Source organism: Trachinotus anak, unplaced genomic scaffold (assembly GCF_046630095.1).
Source record: "Trachinotus anak isolate AG129_WGS33_773 ecotype Australia unplaced genomic scaffold, CSIRO_AGI_Tana_v1 ptg000005l, whole genome shotgun sequence".
In the NCBI taxonomy this organism is placed as follows: domain Eukaryota; kingdom Metazoa; phylum Chordata; class Actinopteri; order Carangiformes; family Carangidae; genus Trachinotus; species Trachinotus anak.
Window position 1 is genome coordinate 24737733 of NW_027273856.1, and position 18384 is coordinate 24756116.

Sequence of the window (18384 nt, forward strand, 5' to 3'; positions counted from 1 at the left end):
CAGCTGCAATTCTTTAAAAAAAAAAGAAATCTTCTGAAAACTAGCCCTTGTCCACCAATACTCACAAAACCAAGCACCTTCAGTTTAACATTTGCTTGACAGATGAGCTAAATGTACTCACTCGCATGTACCCACAACTCCCCAGTTTGACTGGAATAAAACACTTCACACATGCACACATATGCATACACTCATCCTCTGTGAAGCCTGAACAGTACAGCCAGCTCCAACTTCTGTGTAAAGTTTGATACTAGAACAAACTCACAAATTCACAAGGAGTCCCTGCTGAAAACCAACTCGTACATCCCTGTCTTGAGGCTACTTAGTAATTTACGTTAGTACATCGGCAGGTTGACCGTATTAATGAAGAGATTAGCGATTAGTCCTTCAATAGCAGCTCTGCTCTCTGTGTGCGCCTCTCTCATTAATAAACATCTCACTGACACAATGGGCCTCACTATCCACCAGAAGTCTCTCTCTGGGTGAGAGACACAGGGAGGCACAGAGATAGGAGGGTGGAGAGAAGCAGGGAAAGAGAGAAACCATGGGACTGCAGTTCAGTCAGTGGGCTTGGTGTTCATGGAATGTAACCATCAGTGGATACCAACACAGGCAAAATGTCTGGTGAGTGAATTCACACACTTGGCTGCACAACAGACTTATCACATACATGTACTGTGCAGACACACCTGGAACACTCGTGCAAGGTTTCTCTCACAAAATATTTTCACAATCAGCTTTGATTTATTGTGGATTTGAATAGACAATTCATAAAACTACCTTTAACGTGCTCAGCTGAGTAATTTTTCTTCACTGCCCCATATTCAACTTTTGGGGGGGTTATTATTCTGCCTCCAAGCAGTGTTGCAGCAGGTGTTAAATAGTTGGGTGTTACTCACCTGTCATGTTGGATGCTAGTCACAAGGCGGCGTTGCTCTCACAGACTCACTGTGGCAGGGAGATGGGCGGCACTTTGGCCCAGATCTGAGTCTGCACTGGCGCGTCGAAAGTCAGGAAAACCGCTGGATTGTCTTCGGCCTGTGGGAGTTACAACGCCTAAGTTAGCTGAGCAAACAAATAGTGCTATAACTATTAAAACATGTTTGAACCTTTCACAATACGGTATATACCAACGTTAACGTTTGTCTGGTCAGTGACAAGCAAATATTTAAGTGTATCACATTATCACAGCTGTCAGTAAATTAATTTAGCGTTAGCGTGCTAGCCGTCACAGGTTTTCATTTTACTTTGTCCTCTCATGATAAGTGTTTTCCTCGATTTCGATGAGGTTTAGACTTAAACCTGTGCTTGACCAAATTTAACTAGGCTAACTTATATGATTAAAATGTAGAAATGGTGGTGTTAAGCTAGCATTCGTCTCTGTTACAAGTCTTCTAACGGTAGCTAATTGCTCGCCCCGCTTAGCTCCACCGCCTCTCTGACCAACAACATCTATCACTGTCGGCACCCTTTACTTACCATGAAGTGAACAAAATTAAAATCCTTAAAATGTCTGGCATACGGACAGGTAACGTCGGCCACCTTGACTAAAGTTCAGCTGTACCAGGACGCCATACATTCAGTTACTATCCCTCCACCTACCAGCTGCTACTGGCTAGCCCTTCATATATGACAGCTTGCTGGACAGTTAGCTTCAGTCATGTTTGAACACATACAGACCAGGAGCTGTGTGTTCCTGGTCTGTGTGTGTACATTTTATTTACTTGATAAATATTGAACAGATAAACACAATATCAGACAAACGTAATTAGTAGGTAAGATGTTTCACTAAATTAATGCTTTAATAATAAAGCATCGTGAGTGAATTATAATCATCTTTTTTTTTTTATTGTTGTTATAATACCATATGGATATTGTAACTCTTAAGTTGGTACTCACCTCACTACAGCTGAGATGAAATACAGCAATTATGGCTGTAAAAAATCAGCAAAACATTGATAGTAATATGTACATTTAAGTGATTAGTCACCAATTTCCATTTGTTAATTGTTATCCATTGCTTTCACAGGAATAACATCACCACTTGGCTAATGGTTACTTTTCCACTTCCTGTCAAACTCCACTTGAGGACATGCTTTCCCATTAATCGGCAGATGCTCAACCTAATTTATTGAAAGACTGCAGTTTCCTCTCCATTCATAATTCGTAATCCCAGTTCATATGTTCATATGCCCTACTCTTAACAACAGAAATTAACAGAAATTACCATGCAGACCATTGCCAGCACCTCCAGTTAGTTCAGTGATTCAAGAATGAATGAAAATGAATGATACTATAACAAATTGCAAATTCACTATGATAATTAGGCTACAGCAGAGTTTATCAACAATAAAAACAAATCTGCACTGTGTAGACCGAATGCTTCTATAGCTGGGGAAGGGACATCCTGTTACTGCAACAAGCTCTTTTCCTACCAGCTGGTGACAGCAGTGAGTCAGTAGGAATCTAGCTGAAGTTTTTTTTCTTGAGCCAGTCTGTAAATTCTAGAGATTATTATATTCCCACAAAACAGTTTCATTGTATATTTAACATAACCCAAACCCGAGCATTTTGCAGGACAGTGTATCATAATTGGTGGACATGATGCGACACATTACCTACTACCCTTTTTGAAGTCTAAACTTGGTGCTTCTCTGTGGACCACTTAGTACACTAAGGTTATGTGACTAACTAAGAAACTTACCAGGGTCCTTTATCCCCACTAAGCCATAAGAACCATGAGTCTTTTATGTAGCAGTATTTTTGTCCTCCCGTGCCTCCTGCTGCTAACATGTCCACAACTGTTCATTAGATGCCGTGTGAACCTTTTTGAATGGGAGGGCACACCCTACAGTATAGCCATATTGAACTAAAGCCCAAATCAGGCCAAGTATTTCAGGGCTGTTTCATGGATGGATTATTAAACATGCCAACTTGGCACAGTTCTACAGTTACTGGGTGCCCCCAAGCCAGGATGTCTCTGTAATATGCTTGGTATTAATATTTCTTGTCGGACAGGCTAAGAGCACTGTCAAAATCCTATTGAGATACTATTTTGCAGATACCATAATATTAAAGTTAGTTAGCATCTTCAAAAGAAGCATGTATTCCTGGGGAATAAGAGAATAAGCACCTTTTGGCCTAGTGCTACTATCACCATGCTATATGGACTCTCTGTCTTTGGGAATGGGGGCTTTTTGGTAGGAGAAGGGACTGTACAGAGGATTCCAATATCTCATAATCTCTCAACGTTTAGTTGAACATTTGTAATTTTTTTGCAGCCAAATATTGCAAACATGCAAATTTGATTTATGGTAAATAGCAGAGTGTCATTACAAAAGTGTTTTAGAACAGTCTCTACTTTGTTTTTACCCAAACTGTCCTATACATGTCTGTGCTTACAAGAGCTTTGTGCAACTGCCAGCCAGCTTGCATTCACAGTCCAACTGTAGTCTTACGCCACACACACGTGCTTACACAACGCATTTGTGATACACACTGACGGACTCAAATAGATGTCTGTGTCCAGCATAAGTGAAAAGTTTGGCAAGCAAGTTGGCCATAGGGTCAGTTGTGTTGCGGATTTGGCTCGAGTACATAGGACAATCAGCTGATAAGTGGACAGCCAAATCAGTTAGCCTTAATACTAATTAGCTTCTGCGGTTTTGCCCTTAGTGGACTAAACCATCCTAACTCCTCCCTCAGCTGGACACAAGTTCACAGGCACTCCAAATAGAGTCACTAAATAAAATTACAGATTACTAAACACTCATGTAATTCTCTTCCAAAAGGATCAACACTCATTTACTCATTCTCCCTCAGTCTTTCTAGTAACAGTGACAGCTGATTAAACATATTCAAAAGGACCTTATTTGCATGTTTTCCAAGGGCCGGCGAGCTATGCTTAGGTAGTAACAGTTCTAGTAGAACTAATTGCCTTAGACCTGGCGGCTATTTTTAGACATACAGTCATCAGCAAGAAAGGTCTGAGGTATGCAGTCATGGTGGGACAGATGGGAATTCATTAGATCAGTCTTAGGGGCTTTGTGCATCGCTTGGATACAATTAGCAAAGCATGTCTCAAAAACTTTAACCAGCTTACAACCATAGAGAGCACATGCCTGCTGATGCTGTCAACCCAGTAAGAACTCATCATTTTCAATACTGAAGTCTGCTTCACTGCACCTTTTGTTATTGTGTTCGTCTGTGTTTGAGTCTCCCTGAGTTATTAAATCCTTCTATTACTTTACGTTGTTGATGCACAGTACAGTTTGTCTTGATGTTGTGTGTATTTCAAGTTTAAAACTGCAAATTAATGTGCAAACTCTTAACATAGGAATTTGGAAAACTTAATCCGGCTCATTTTGTGAAGAATAACTTGTGAAAACAACTCAGCGTGCCAGCAAATATCAAGACAATTGTATGACACATCATGCTAATAAAATATAATGCAATAATGTGTAACAAAGCTGCTAAAAATTAGGACACTTGCGCACTGGTTACAGAATAGCCTTTGCTTTGCATAACACTAACCAGCCTGGCATTGCTAATAAACCACACAAAATAACACAGAGGACTCAAAGAATTATATCACTGTATCACTGTTTCAAAACAAGAACCTACTGAGAAAATCATTGTGGACCTCTAAGTCAATTAGAGTCAGCCAGTCAGTCGGTCAAAATCAGTCTAGCCCTCACAAATTTTCTTCACAGACACCAAAAAGTGGACATTTTGATGAACATTTCAATTTTATTAGCCCGAGTGTGTATGCAATAAATGTTTTCTTCTGCAGCTCTGTTTTTATTGCCGGAACATATAGAGAAACGATTGCCTCATTGGGCTGTGTGAACATCCACAGAAAAGCAGCCATAGAGTAGTTGTGGGTGATGTTGTGTTATGCATGGTTTGAATTTATGGAAAACAACATTTGAATCGAAAATCAGTGAACCTATCCTTCAGGTTCAAATGAACAATTTAGGCAGTCTTCATGAGATTATCATGCCACCGGTGTTTTTGAATCATATCCCAAAGCCCAAACAGTATCTTGCGGTTATATGAGAGAGAATAGAACAAAACAAAAATGCATTTATTTTTCAGCAAGGACAGTTACTGTTGGTCAGATAAATGTGTGTGTGTATAGCCTGTTACACCCTCTTAGAAACAAGTTAATTTAAGGGCTTTAAATAAAGGCTGTTTCACTGGGGTCTGTTTGCTGTTGAATCACCTCGGGGTGCTGTTACCAGGTGGGGGAGGATTCAGTTTCCATGCTCTCACAGGCAGCCTGGATTTTTAGGCATTTTAGGTAATGTTTTTAGGTGTACACAGCCTGAAAGAAACTCGTCATCATTGTGTCCCTAATTGCACAGATAAGCACTCACATAACCAGGAGCATGAAGGCAATTTTTTATTTACATGATGACACAAGAATGGGATTAGAGTGAATGAAAAGAAGAGAAAAATGTGTATTGGATGAAAGAGAGAGAGTATACGAAAATAGATCATAATGCTATTTATTTCAAGTGTCAACTCAGCTTTTAAAAGGTCTGGTTGACTTGGCCTGAGGGTGAGAGCACTGCATTCATCTTGATGCCAGTGACCTCAGGTTTGTCAGTGAGAGTGGCTGCTGACTAACTAATCCTCTTTGCACTCCTCGCTCCTGCAGCTCTGCTTTGTGGCAGTCGTTGACTTTATTTCAGAACAGTCCAGGTGGTGACCTGCAACCCTGCCAGAACGACTCCACACACCTTGGCTGTGTCCAAGCCTTCAACAGTTTTGGATTCTGCATTACAGTGGGGACTACTTGAAGTTTCATTTTTCCCATTTATGGATTATACCTTAATTTTCAGATTCATCTACAATTCCAGTGCAATGGAATCAGAAAAAATGGAGTATGATGAACTGGTTGAATATATCCTATGGCAAAAGCTGGACATGAGGAGTGGGCACACAATATGTAAAACAATACAGGTCAGTTTCTTATCTTCTTCTAATATACCCAGGATAGGTGTGGATTGTAGGATACAGTATGTACGTATAAATGTATGTATTCAAATGCAATAAATAAGTATGTATTTTAGTTGTGAGTGTTATAAGCCTGGCACAGCCAAATAACCTTTGATCCTTCCTCAGCAGGGAAACTCTAATGTTTGCTATGTGATTAAAAAGTCAATACAGATGTTGCCATATTATGCAATTAATTCACAGGGTCAATATTTTTCAGCTTCCATAGTTACCAGTTTAATTAGAAATGCAGGCATGCTTTTATCATGAGGTGTTTTATCATATCCAGTCTGTGCAGTGTGCATAGATGATCTTGATGAGGATCAGACTGCTGTCAGTGGACTGTGAGTGGGTGGGACAACAGCATCTAGAGCCAGAAGGACCTGGAGGAGTTTAACTCTGGGCATTAACCAGCTCAGGACTAAATCTGGCCACCAGATAATTCGTTGGAAAGCTTCCTTTCTTCTCGCACACACAGTGCCAACACGTGAAGCCTAGCAGGTGGCTCTTTTCAACATGCTGAATGTGTGCAGCATTGGAAGCTCTGTCCACATAAATCACCATTTTCAAACATAACAGATGCAGTTTTCTTGGAAGATATAACCAAATTTATTTGGACACAAATCATGTAGGTCCAATGTATAGAACATGAGGAGCTGTAAATACAATAAACTGCAGTATAAAATATATATATATGTATAATGTAGTATTAAGTCAGTTTTTATTTAGTTATCCCAGGGAACATTTTGGATACATAGCCTGAAATGATAAATGAATAAGGAGTTAATTGAAAATTAAAGCACAAAGAAGAGTTTTAAGTTTAGATTTGAAACCCTCAACGGAATCAGACAGACTGATTTCTACAGAGAGGTTGTTCCAGGGGCAGGGTGCCTCATAGAAAAAGGCTCAGCAGCCTGTATTCATTAGGGCAAAGAGCATGGGATTTAAGGCAATCCGGCAGATATCAGGAGAGAAGCTCATTTACAATTTTGTATGTCATTAAAAGCACCATAGAGTCTGATCTGTTTTCTGTGATCTGTCTTAAATCAAAATCTCACTGAAAAAGGACTAACCACTACCTTTTTCTCCTCTATCATTTCCTGCAATATCACAGGCTGCAGCCTCCTCCTAATCTGGGACAAGCAGCTAGGGTCAGCTGAGGTCATCACCATGGTGACCTTCGCTGAGACGACACAGGTCTCCCCTATGGAGCTGTGTGAGCCACCCTGCCTGTCCGCGACCCTCTCTCCCGGGCTTCGACGGAAAAAGATGCTATGGCAGAATGCTGTAAAACACATCATGATCCAACAGGAGCTCAAGGCCCAGGTGACTGGTAATCCCGCAGACATCAGTACATTTGTTGCATCCAGATGGAACTGTTGTTTGTACTGTTTTGTTTTGTACATATGCACATGAGGACTGTGTGTACTGAAACAGACATGGCTTCCTGTGAACCGCTTACTTATGTTACACAAACGGGGGGAAAATTAAACTAAGACTTGAACTGAAACTCATGATTGGTGTTTCTGCTTTAACAGCATGAACATGTACTATAAAGCTAAAGCAGTTTAAACCGTTCATGGAGTAACAAAATGTTGTGATTCATTGTAGCTTGAATGTAAACCAACCCTTTAAAGGTTCTTAGATCAGTGTCCAAAAGCACAATTCAGTGATGATTTTGAAGAAGTGTGTACTACATAGATAAAAAAAAAGATACTTTGTAAATTGCCAAAATTAGTTTGCTTTCGATTATAAAGCAATTTCTCTGCCATTACAGTGGTCACTTTTTAAAGGAATGGTATGATGTTTGGCAAAAAGAATGGGAACAGCCCTGTTACAGTAAACACATCTGGTTCTCTGTTGCATTATGACAGGTTGGTGTGGAACCAGCACAAAAAATCTTTGTGACAGACGCCTACATGGAGGAGATCAACAGACAAATCCGCAACAAGGCCTTACGTGGCATCACCAAACGCCGCTCCTCCTCGTTCAAAGTCCACCCATCCCTGGCCCGTGGTTCCACCAGCACACACAACAGTGTTGGAGGTTCTGTTAACGACTACGCCAGTGATGCCGACTTCTTTGTTCACTGGGGTCACACTATTCGTGGTGTCTACATACCCACCCTGAGTCACACCTTCAAGTCTCGTGACCTGGAGAAACTCTACCAGCAACACTCTTCTCACCAAAGACGCAACTCTCTAGCTATCACAAATGTAATCGATGCCGTGGCCAAGCTGCATGTGTTGGTTCTGTACCTGGCACTGGCTCCGGAGGCCGTCACTGACACTGTACGTGGCTGCCTGACGGGGATTTTCATGGTGTTAGCTATAGCACTGTGCCTCGTGGTGTTAACCTGCAAAGACTCCTTGTCCCCGCAGTGGCTACACTATGCTGGCATAGCTAGCTGGCTGTCACAGACCACGCAGGTGCTGGGAGGACTGGTATATGGACTAGAAAAAGACCCGTCGTGGTACGTTTTGTTCACATTGTTCGCCACATACACGCTGCTGCCGTTACCTCTGCTGTGGGCCATGTGCGCCGGCTCTCTTACCTCAGTACTGCACCTTCTGGTGGAAATATTGCACTACTACAATGATGCCGTGCTTTTGAAAAAGGTCAGGAAATCAGCTGACTTACTGGACTTGGACTGATGAATGCTGATACATTAAACCTTAACAATATTGTCCCCTTGAGTGATATTACAAAAGGTTATGTCTGAAATTTCCTTTTATTATTCAATATCAAACCAAAATACTCCTTCATTGGATACAATCCTTCAAGATATTACTTTAGTATAAAACTATACTACAGATTAAGATTCCCGCTAAAATGAGTTTTACATTCCTCTTCCAAATAAACTAACATGTCTGCATAGCACAGTGCTCTAAGATTTTAAGATTTTATAAAACATTTGCTGAGGATGTAAAATCCCCTTTTATCTTTGCCTATCTCTGCTCCTCTATCTGTGTATTTCCCATTTTTTTAAGTGTAAACACTTTTAAAATGAACCTGCTTATTATTTAGATCGAGACTTGGTTCATCCATGGATTGGATTTGATACTGGAAATACTTTAAGCCTATTATTGGACTTTGAGAGTTCAGGTTGGGTTAGAAACTGTAAAAGCCCACTGAGACACTATATGTGACATTGCTCTGTACAGATAATCTTAACTTCAAATGCTTTACCTTTTATGTCCAGATATTGTCTATAGGCCCACAATACATTTCCCTCAGTTGTGTGAAAGCAGAACCCACTCCTTATTTCTAATCTTGTACTTTTAGCGCACATGTTCCCAGTTAAATAAAGCGAATAATTGTTTATTCTCATTTGGATGCAGGTGTTTGCCAAAGGGCTACTGTACCTGGGTATGAACACAGCTGGCTTGTTCATCCACTACCTGACAGACCACACCCAGAGACAGGTTTTCCTGGAGACACGGCGCTGCATTGAGGGCCGCCTCAAACTAGAGCAAGAGAACCAGAGACAGGTAGTATGAAGGCTGCCGTTAGACAGGGACACACTGTATTATGACCACTGTAGACTATCACTTATCACTTTGTAGATGGAAGGATGAAAATGCTTCCCAAATTCTCTTGTGAAGTGTGTGTAAATAGGTATTAAGCTGGTTAAACCATGCTTCACTTTGGGCTTATGTTGGCACACAGGAGCGTCTGGTGCTGTCAATCCTGCCTCGCTTTGTTGCCTTGGAGATGATTGCTGACATGAGCTGTTTGGAAGATGAACCCAATCCTCAGGAGTTTCACAAGATTTATATCCACCAGTACAAAGACGTCAGGTACACACATACACACGTACACTATACTATTTACTAGGCTTATATTTATATCTCTGAATCAGAATTTTCAAATAGTAAACTCTTTGATTTACAATAAGTCTACCATGTGTTGACCAGAAATCAACAGTTTGACAGGAAACTTGAGAACAATTTGTATGTGTCATGCATTAAATTCTTTCACAGTTCTTTCTCTGTCTCTCCTCTCCCCAGTATCCTTTTTGCAGACATCAAGGGTTTCACTCTGTTGTCCATGAACCTGTCAGCACAGGATCTGGTTCGAACCCTCAATGAGCTCTTTGGACGCTTTGACCGGCTGGCAGAGGTGAAAACCTGAGAATTATTTTTCTTTAGATTTATTTGTAGATAATGGATAATATATTTTTGTCACCCTTCTTCTAATTTCCCTGATGTCTTCTCTCATGACAGGAGCACCACTGCCTGCGAATAAAGATACTGGGAGACTGTTATTACTGTGTCTCAGGGGTCCCTGAGCCACAGCGTGCCCATGCCCGTTACTGCGTTCAGATGGGCCTTGCTATGATCAACACTATACGGTCAGTTTTACCTCACGGGGGTCTAACACCACTGGGTCCCCAATTTCTGACTATCACTGTCAAAGTCACCGTAATATATGAAGAATGATTATTTCACAAAACAAGAGACGTTAATACAATATTTCAATTGCCACTTGACTTCTCACCAATGCCAGGTGTGTACGAAAGCAGTTAAAGTTTGACATGGATATGAGGATCGGGATCCACACAGGATCTGTCCTATGTGGGGTGCTCGGGCTGCAGAAATGGCAGTTTGACGTCTGGTCCTGGGACGTGGGCATCGCCAACATGCTGGAGGCTGGGGGAATACCAGGGTTAGTGTCCCTGCTGGTACCAGCACAGTAATTCATCTCCTCATGTTGTGATTGGAGAGCATTTCCTTATATAGCACCAATAATTTATTCTGCTTCTCTTCTCCATCCTCCAGGCGCATCCACATCTCAAGGGCAACTCTGGACAGTCTAGAGGGCATCTACAAGACAGAGGATGGTCATGGCCGTGACAGGAACGAGTTTCTAAGGAAACACAACATCGACACTTTCCTCATCTGCCCTGAGGAGGAGAGGAACAATGTTGACTACATTGAGCCCCCGAAGGTCCAGAAAACAAATCATACATGGAACCCAGTGATACCTTTCGGGAACGTCATTGACATGAACAGTGTAGGTGCAGGGATACAAAATATTATCAGATTCAAGGTCTTGTCTGTCTGTGTGTCACACAGTAAAAAAATTCTTTTCATCCAAATAACTATGGCACAAGGCACAAAGACATAGATTATTGAAATAGAAAGGATACTTGATCAGTCTTACACCATGCATATGCTTTCCTTGTGCTGTAGATCCTGGCCTCCTTTACAAACGGTTCACTTCCCAACATATGGCAGTCAACCTCCAAAGAGATCAACAAACGCATCAAACATGCTATAGAAGTTCGAAGCAGTGAGCGTATGCACAAGGAGCACATCACGCCGCTGACCCTGGTGTTCAAGGACACACACATCGAGGACAAGGTACGCAGCTAGGGGAAGGTAAATTAGAAAGGTCATGTCCTTTATGAACACAAAGGGATGTTCATGTACCAGTACCTGAAGTGATGCTGATGTTTCTTTGCTCTCTTTTGGTTGGTCCAGTTCTCCCAGATGAGAGACGAAATGTTCAACTCCAACTTGGTCTGCTCCTTCATCATGCTCCTCTTTCTCATGGCTGCCCAGGCCCTCATCTCTGCACCCAGGTAAGAAAATACTTACTCCATCCAGTCAAAGGTCACACTGTAAGTACTGCATTTACTTTATAGAGGTTTATCAAGTTTGAATGAAGCTTTAGTGTTATCCCTTCACATGCTTTGGATAAAAGCGTCTGCTAAATGACTAAATCCATCCATCCATCCATTATCTAAACGGGTTATCCATACAGGGTTACGGAGGGGTTGGAGCCAGTCAAATGACTAAATGTAAAATTGTAAATGAATGGTTCATGAAAACCCATTTATTTAAACCTAAACTCATAATTAATATGTTAAAGGTCAATAATATTTTTACATTAATACTTGCTGATTGGTGGTTGGTGTTTTCCTTGAATACCAACAATTGACAAAAGCTCAAAATCATGACACCAGATGCCTGGTCACCTTTACTGTCAGTGGATAGCAGGAACATAATGGGTTGCTGCTTTAAGATATGTTAAATTGTCAAACATGAAAAACTCATAAAATATATGTTTAGTAAGATACTAAAAAACAACAAATTTAGCCAGTTTCCCAACTGAAAATATCAGCTTTCAAAGGCACCGTTTAAAGCCACAATGTGTAGTGTTTGATTTTTTTTTTTCACTTTGGTGCCATCTACAGGTGATTTTATGAATGACATGCATCGCAGACACATATTTGCCCCCCTTTACACACGCCTGTATTCTTTCCTCCTTGTCCCCTTGCTTTGTTCTTTCTCTGCAGGTTGTTCCCAGCCATCCTCCAGTTTTCAGTCTTTCTTCTCGCCTACATGCTGCTGCTGCTGTTGGCCCTGGCTGAAGAGTTCAAGTGGACTCCTGAAGCACTGCAACACTTGTGCTGCTGGATCCATGAAAACAACAGTGCCCGCAACCTTCTCACCCTCACTGCCATCATCATCAACTTTGGCTTGGCTTCTACTGACATGGTGAGAGACCAAGGAACAGGGCCAGATCTATCTAAATAAGAAATTTGTGTCTGTTTTGTTGTGATAATCCTTCTTTCCACGCCTTCTTAGTTGTTGGAGGTTTTATATGATTTATATTTGGTGTGCTGTGTGCCTGGGTGCAGGTATGGTGCATTCTCACAAATACAGGAGAGGCTGACATAATGGACAAAACCGACACAGCCTCATATCCTCTCACTGTCTGCACCTATCCTGAGGTAAGGAAAAGAGTTGTTTATCATTCTAATTACCTGAAGAGATTTTATATAATTTCCTGTTGATGCTAATTTCACAAACATTCGGTCTTGTACTAAATAATATAACTCATCCAATTTGCAAAGAAAGTGATGTCATTATAATGTATTCATCTTCACTCGCTCTAACTTCTTCTTTACTTCACTGTTTCTTCAGATCTTTGTGCTGAGTGGTGTGATCGCCATGGTGACCTGTGCCGTGTTTTTGCGTCTAAACTCTCTGCTTAAGTTGGCGGTCTTGCTGCTGGCAGTGGCTGTATACTCCTACCTCATCCACCTGGCCTTCCTCACGCTCACACACCATGACATCCTGCACAGGTCAGTGCAAAGCACGTACGCTGCATTTACTCCTGCTGTTCTGCTGTTGTGCTGAACATCTCTGGTCACATTTTCCCTTTTTTCTTTCTGTGGCAACATGATTTATGTCTCTATATTCCACCTCTCCTCTTTAACCTCTGTGCAGGTCTCACTATGTCAGGAGAAAAGGAATCTCCATCCTTCTCATGGTGATGTTTATAGTTGCTGTTTTCTACAATGGCCGGCAGGTACTGTCAAACTCAGTGCAGTTCTCGCTGTTTTAAGCCTGCTGGTGTTTGGCTTGGTTTGCTCGTAGAATTTTTATTTTGCAGTTTGTATATTAGTTTCAGTGAGTCATAACTGTTGACTGCAGAACTCAGCAGATGGGTAAAGGAGTGTGTCGCATAAATGCAGGTGTTCTCTGATAGATGCTGTGTCTGCCCTTTGTTTGTTCTCCAGTGGGAAGCCACTGCCAGACTGGACTTCCTGTGGCGTTTGCAGGCCCAACAGGAAGTAGAAGACATGAGAGAGTTGCGGGAACACAACGAGTGTTTGCTACACAACATCTTGCCTATGCACGTGGCGCGACATTTCCTGGATCGGAGCAAGAACGATGAGGTTCTGAAAACATTTTAGAAACCCACCTCAGACTGTGATAATGAGATCACATGATTCTTCCTATACTTTACTCGGCTGACCTCTCACCTTGATAACTAAATGTTTTACTGCATAAATCAGTTCATATACCAGACAAACAAAGAGGCTTTTAAGAATTCCCCTGTAAAGATAACTATGTATGACACAATTTTGATTTCAGGAGCTTTACTCCCAGTCCTATGATGAAGTGGGTGTTATGTTTGCCTCCATTGCTGGGTTCAATGAATACTTTGAGCAGAAAGAGATCAAACATGAAGGAGTGGACTGCCTCCGACTGCTGAATGAGATCATTGCTGGCTTTGATGAGGTGAGTAAAGGACTATGACTGAAACTGCCCTAAACAGTAGGTACAGATTATTTACTTAACAATATATTTAAGTAGTAGTTTTTTTAGGGTAATGGGTAATTTGTTGGAATGGAATAAATATACAGTATATGGTAATGACTGGTAATCAATCAGAGCATTTGAAACAGCATTTACCTTCCTCTTCAGCTGATAAAAATAAATAAGACAGAGACGGTGTCGTTCAATCCAGGTCTTGCTGTTGACAAATGGGATTGCTTCTCATTGCATAACTCAGCTCCTATATAGAGATTGGTGTGTAATTTTGTATCTTTATCTCTAATCTTTATCTGTTTCTTTATACAAGTTGTTAGAGGAGTCATACTTCCACTACGTGGAGAAAATCAAGACCATCGGGAGCTGCTACATGGCAGCCTCTGGCTTAGCTCCAGACAGAGAGGTGGGAGATCTTCTTGTACATTGTCTGCGTTCATTTTTCAGTCTCTTTCTCTGTCTAACTATCTAACCATCCATCTCTCTCTCTCTCTTTCAGGTATCCATGGATGAATGGAACCACCTCAGTGAGCTGGTTTTGTTTGCACTGGCAATGCAAGAGACCTTGAAAGAGATTAACAGACACACTGCCAAAAACTTTCAGCTGCGCGTGGGTAAGTGGCTGACCTCACACACACACATAAAAAATATTCACATAAACAAACTATTGCTGATCATGCACCATTCTCAAAGACGCATAGACCCACTTCTTTTTATTCATTTTGTCCAAAGCAAATTATTTTCTTTGTTGGACTCCAACAGGCATTGCCCATGGGCCGGTGGTCGCAGGTGTGATCGGTGCCACCAAGCCGCAGTATGACATCTGGGGGTCAACAGTGAACCTGGCCAGCCGCATGGACAGCACAGGTGTTAGCGGACGCATCCAGGTGCCTGAGGCCACGAGCAAGATCCTGGCTGAGTGGGGCTTTGTCCTGGAGCTACGTGGAGAAATATTTGTGAAGGGGGTGAGTAGCAGAAAGATGGAGCCTGATTCTGTATGTCCTGCTGCTAGTGATGGTCATAAGATATGCTTAACCACCATTCACTGTATCACAGCAAATTGGAGAATGGAGGTACGTTACTGGAAACTTGCAATGTTAAGTCAAGCCTAGTACGGTTCAGTTAAGTTCTGAAATGAATGTAGGTCCCTCGGATCTAACTGCCACAGTGACATGAGGAATAACTGTAGTCAAACTTCCTACTGTTTTTGAGAAAAGTAATCATACAGTCAGGGACCTGTCCCCCCCCCTCATTTGCTGTCGTCTTTCCATCGTCTGTAGTAAAAGGCTGGCTGACATACGTGATATTCACAAATCTGTAATAGGTAATCTGTAATGAAGTTGAACAAATGTTACTTTTTTCATGAGTGTGTTTATCTTTTGTTTAACACTTAGGTGTTTAGAGGTAAAATGAAGTAGGCCCTGTAAAACCATTCAGGTTTCTCTTGATGTTTTTCTCAACTACTTTGGCACATGCAGACTATAGTTTCCTATGTTGTATCTGTTAGGGCAGGGGTTCTCAAAGTGTGGTCCGCGGACCCCTAGGAGGTTCCAGAGGGTTCGCAGCAAAAAGGGGAATAATTTATTTTCACTATAATTCCATCCGTAAGTAACACAATGCCAGAATTTATGGCTATTTTGGTTGTGGGTTTCAAACCCCTTCTGTAATAAAACATCTAAAAGTAAAAATCTTAGCAGATCGGGGTCAGTGGTCTAATTTGTGTCAGTTACAGGTTTTGTACAAAAACACTGACTATCCACTGTGTGTAGAGAATTACTATACCCTGCACAAATTTTCCCACAATTCAAAATAAAAAGTTGTGACCAGGCAGAGAATAACACACTGTACAGGCTTGTTGATGACAATGGCAGTGTCCAAAATTACTATTCATGATGGAGTTGCTATATTTACCCTCTAGCATTTTATTTTGAGTGTGTGTGATTTATGTCCATGACAAAATATCTGAGTCATCTCCACAAAGTCAAGCTCCACTTACTGTAACTTCAGCCTGAGAAAAGGTCTGATCAGCCGGATAAAGTGAAAACACCTGTGCTGGGGATAAGGAGTGCACATCTTAAAATAGGCCTAGACACAAGCAAGGACAATTACTCAACAGCCCAAGGTAGAAGTAGGTGCAAAAATAAACCTCACTTGGGGTTAAGGAACAAACAAGGACACCAATTAGTGAAGAGAAACAACAGACAGATCAAATAAAAGCTAACATGTTCCCTGCTACCTGTTCATTTCTGTGTGACTACTGTTGTCGTTGTAGGTGAGCGAGCGTCAAGGGAAAGTCCGCACCTATTTCATCAGCAACATGCGCAGTAAGATGGCCAATGCTGGAACAGATGGACGTGGGGGGGGGCGGACAGCAGGACGCATGACGCTGGCAGGAGTGGTGTTTGGTCTCGTCCAGGCCAGACACAGGGAAAAAATGAGAGAGACCAACGGGGGGTTCATGCTGACTCCCTGCACCGTGCAGTGCTGAGGGGACTGTTAGGGTCAGATGACTGCAGTTGGATGAGGACACAGTCCGGCCAAATTATTTCTACTGGTTTACACTTTTGTTATTCTTATTTCATACCTTGCCATAGCAAAATTAGCTGCACGCTGGTCATAGGATCCAGTTTTCCCCCACGACTGTGTCCTCAGCTTTCCTGCCATCTTAAAAATAAATAAAGGTTTTGGGGTGCTTATTGTGCACACATGGGAACTCATCCACGGTCAAATTTCTGGAGTCCTGAAGCTCAGATTTCATCTTTGAACCATGTGGTGTGTTCTGAACTTAGAAAGGACCTGACTGTACCACCAGCCTCTTTTACAGTAAGTCTTTATTGCCATATCGACACATTACGAGCAGTGTTTTCAGTTTTTAAGTTAATTTTGTACAAAGCTAACGAAGGCCAAAATGTCTTTTTATTGCTGTGATGATACTCAGACCTCTGCGCCAAAACACAGAATACCTCAAAACAACCAGCTCAACCTCTTGTAGAACACCAATGGCCTGCACAATACTGACTAGTATTTCACTGTCTTATCAAGCATAATTTTTTTACAATTCTCCAGTACAATTCATATTGTGAGTTGATGCATTATTTGTGTTACTATTGTTGTCCAAGATTTTTTGTAAATATCTGTTTCAGATGGACTTTATTTCTGTAAACAGACAGTAATGCAGCTTGGTTTCATACTGTAGCTTCATTTTCTGTCATTTCTCTTCTTAGCTCCCACTGAGAAGGTATTTGTCATTAGTTTTCACATCACTGTCAATGTTGCTTTGGATTGCTGAGATTTCTGTCAAACACCTGAACGTGACAAATCACACCATAGCCAATTCAGTTTTGCCTACATACAACATGATTACAGTTACTTTACTACAGTTATATTTCTAATGTAGTAACTCTAATGCCAAAAACACCACCCAGGTCACTTTCCCTTGATTTCATAATTATTATATAATTATTATTGCAGGCCTGAAGCATATTGATGCTTTCATATGGAAACTATGTGAATCTGAATTGAGTTTCTTCATATTCTAAAGGCAAAGTTTGACTTCCTCTATGGGATTCCCAGGGACCTTACTCAGTTACTGGTAATATCAGAATGTTGTTTTTTTTTTTTAAGTAGATAAACCCAAAGGGTGTTTTTTTTTTTTTTTAAATCCATGAACCCTTCAAAATGTAAAGAAAAGTAACCAAAAGTGTTTATCAATCTATGTCACAACTGGGCTGGGCCTTTAAAATAAGGCTGTGATATCTGAATGTTTGGTCTTTCTGGAAATGTAATCTGTAATTGTAACATTTTGTTATTCATTTTTCCTAGGTATATTATGTTTATTTTTTAATGATTTATACAAAAACATTTAATAGTGTGCAATTTCTGCTAATAAAACCAGTAAGAACCATAAAACTGAGCAGTATTATTTAATTTTGACTGTGCATATGCTTCATTCTGATGCTTTATGAGATTTATTAGTGTTAAACCTGATTCAACCTTTTGTGTTTATGAGCACAGAATAGACCACATGTGATATGTTCTTATTTTATTCTTCATTCTAGGGCAAGTCCTCAGTCTCTTTGGCGTATCTGTTGTAATGTAAGGGCTTAAGTGTTTTGTTAGTGTCTGTACTAAAAGAGGAGTCATGTAAACAAACTTTTCTGCTGCACACACACACACACACACACAAACACACACATGTATATACAGTATATACTAGAAATATACAGATTTTTAAAAAATTGAAAGGAAGAGTGGAAGGATTTTTTTTTCTTTGATGGACACAGCTTTAGCAGACTAAACTGATTATGAGGGAAGA

General features: G+C 41.0%; 2 protein-coding genes and 1 long non-coding RNA gene across 3 annotated transcripts in view; 1 reads left to right on the forward strand and 2 right to left on the reverse strand.

Annotated features, from left to right (window-relative positions):
- Nucleotides 1–1669, reverse strand: part of LOC139622102 (protein EFR3 homolog B) — a 30289-nt gene extending 28620 nt beyond the window's left edge. The window contains exons 1-2 of the mRNA XM_071479231.1: nt 1480–1669; nt 900–1038 (exon numbers count right to left, since the gene is read on the reverse strand). Coding sequence (XP_071335332.1) covers nt 900–906 — 7 coding nt within the window. The 5' untranslated portion in view covers nt 907–1038; nt 1480–1669. The remainder of the gene's footprint in view (nt 1–899; nt 1039–1479) is intronic.
- On the forward strand, nt 235–18121 carry LOC139622100 (adenylate cyclase type 8). Its single transcript, XM_071479229.1, has 22 exons — nt 235–624; nt 5847–5967; nt 7115–7326; nt 7875–8618; nt 9342–9491; nt 9670–9800; nt 10011–10122; nt 10227–10354; nt 10510–10668; nt 10782–11016; nt 11196–11366; nt 11487–11587; nt 12305–12506; nt 12650–12742; nt 12936–13096; nt 13242–13323; nt 13535–13693; nt 13893–14039; nt 14383–14475; nt 14569–14683; nt 14832–15034; nt 16342–18121. Exons 3-22 carry the CDS (start codon nt 7171–7173, stop codon nt 16555–16557), a joined length of 3558 nt encoding a protein of 1185 aa, XP_071335330.1. The 5' UTR covers nt 235–624; nt 5847–5967; nt 7115–7170; the 3' UTR covers nt 16558–18121.
- Nucleotides 14754–16432, reverse strand: LOC139622104 (uncharacterized). The gene is made up of 3 exons (XR_011691149.1): nt 16306–16432; nt 16066–16121; nt 14754–15007 (listed from the first exon to the last, which is right to left on the reverse strand). It is a non-coding gene; the product is annotated as an uncharacterized lncRNA (long non-coding RNA).
- Nucleotides 18122–18384: the final 263 nt, after the last annotated feature.

Bases quoted from the DNA above. Each gene is read 5' to 3' on its own strand.
- LOC139622100 (XM_071479229.1), top strand. From the start codon at position 7,171: ATGGTGACCTTCGCTGAGACGACACAGGTCTCCCCTATGGAGCTGTGT. The intron at 13,324-13,534 runs GTACTGTCAAAC...TTTGTTCTCCAG, and splicing joins TTTTCTACAATGGCCGGCAG to TGGGAAGCCACTGCCAGACT. The intron at 14,684-14,831 runs GTAAGTGGCTGA...GGACTCCAACAG, and splicing joins AAACTTTCAGCTGCGCGTGG to GCATTGCCCATGGGCCGGTG.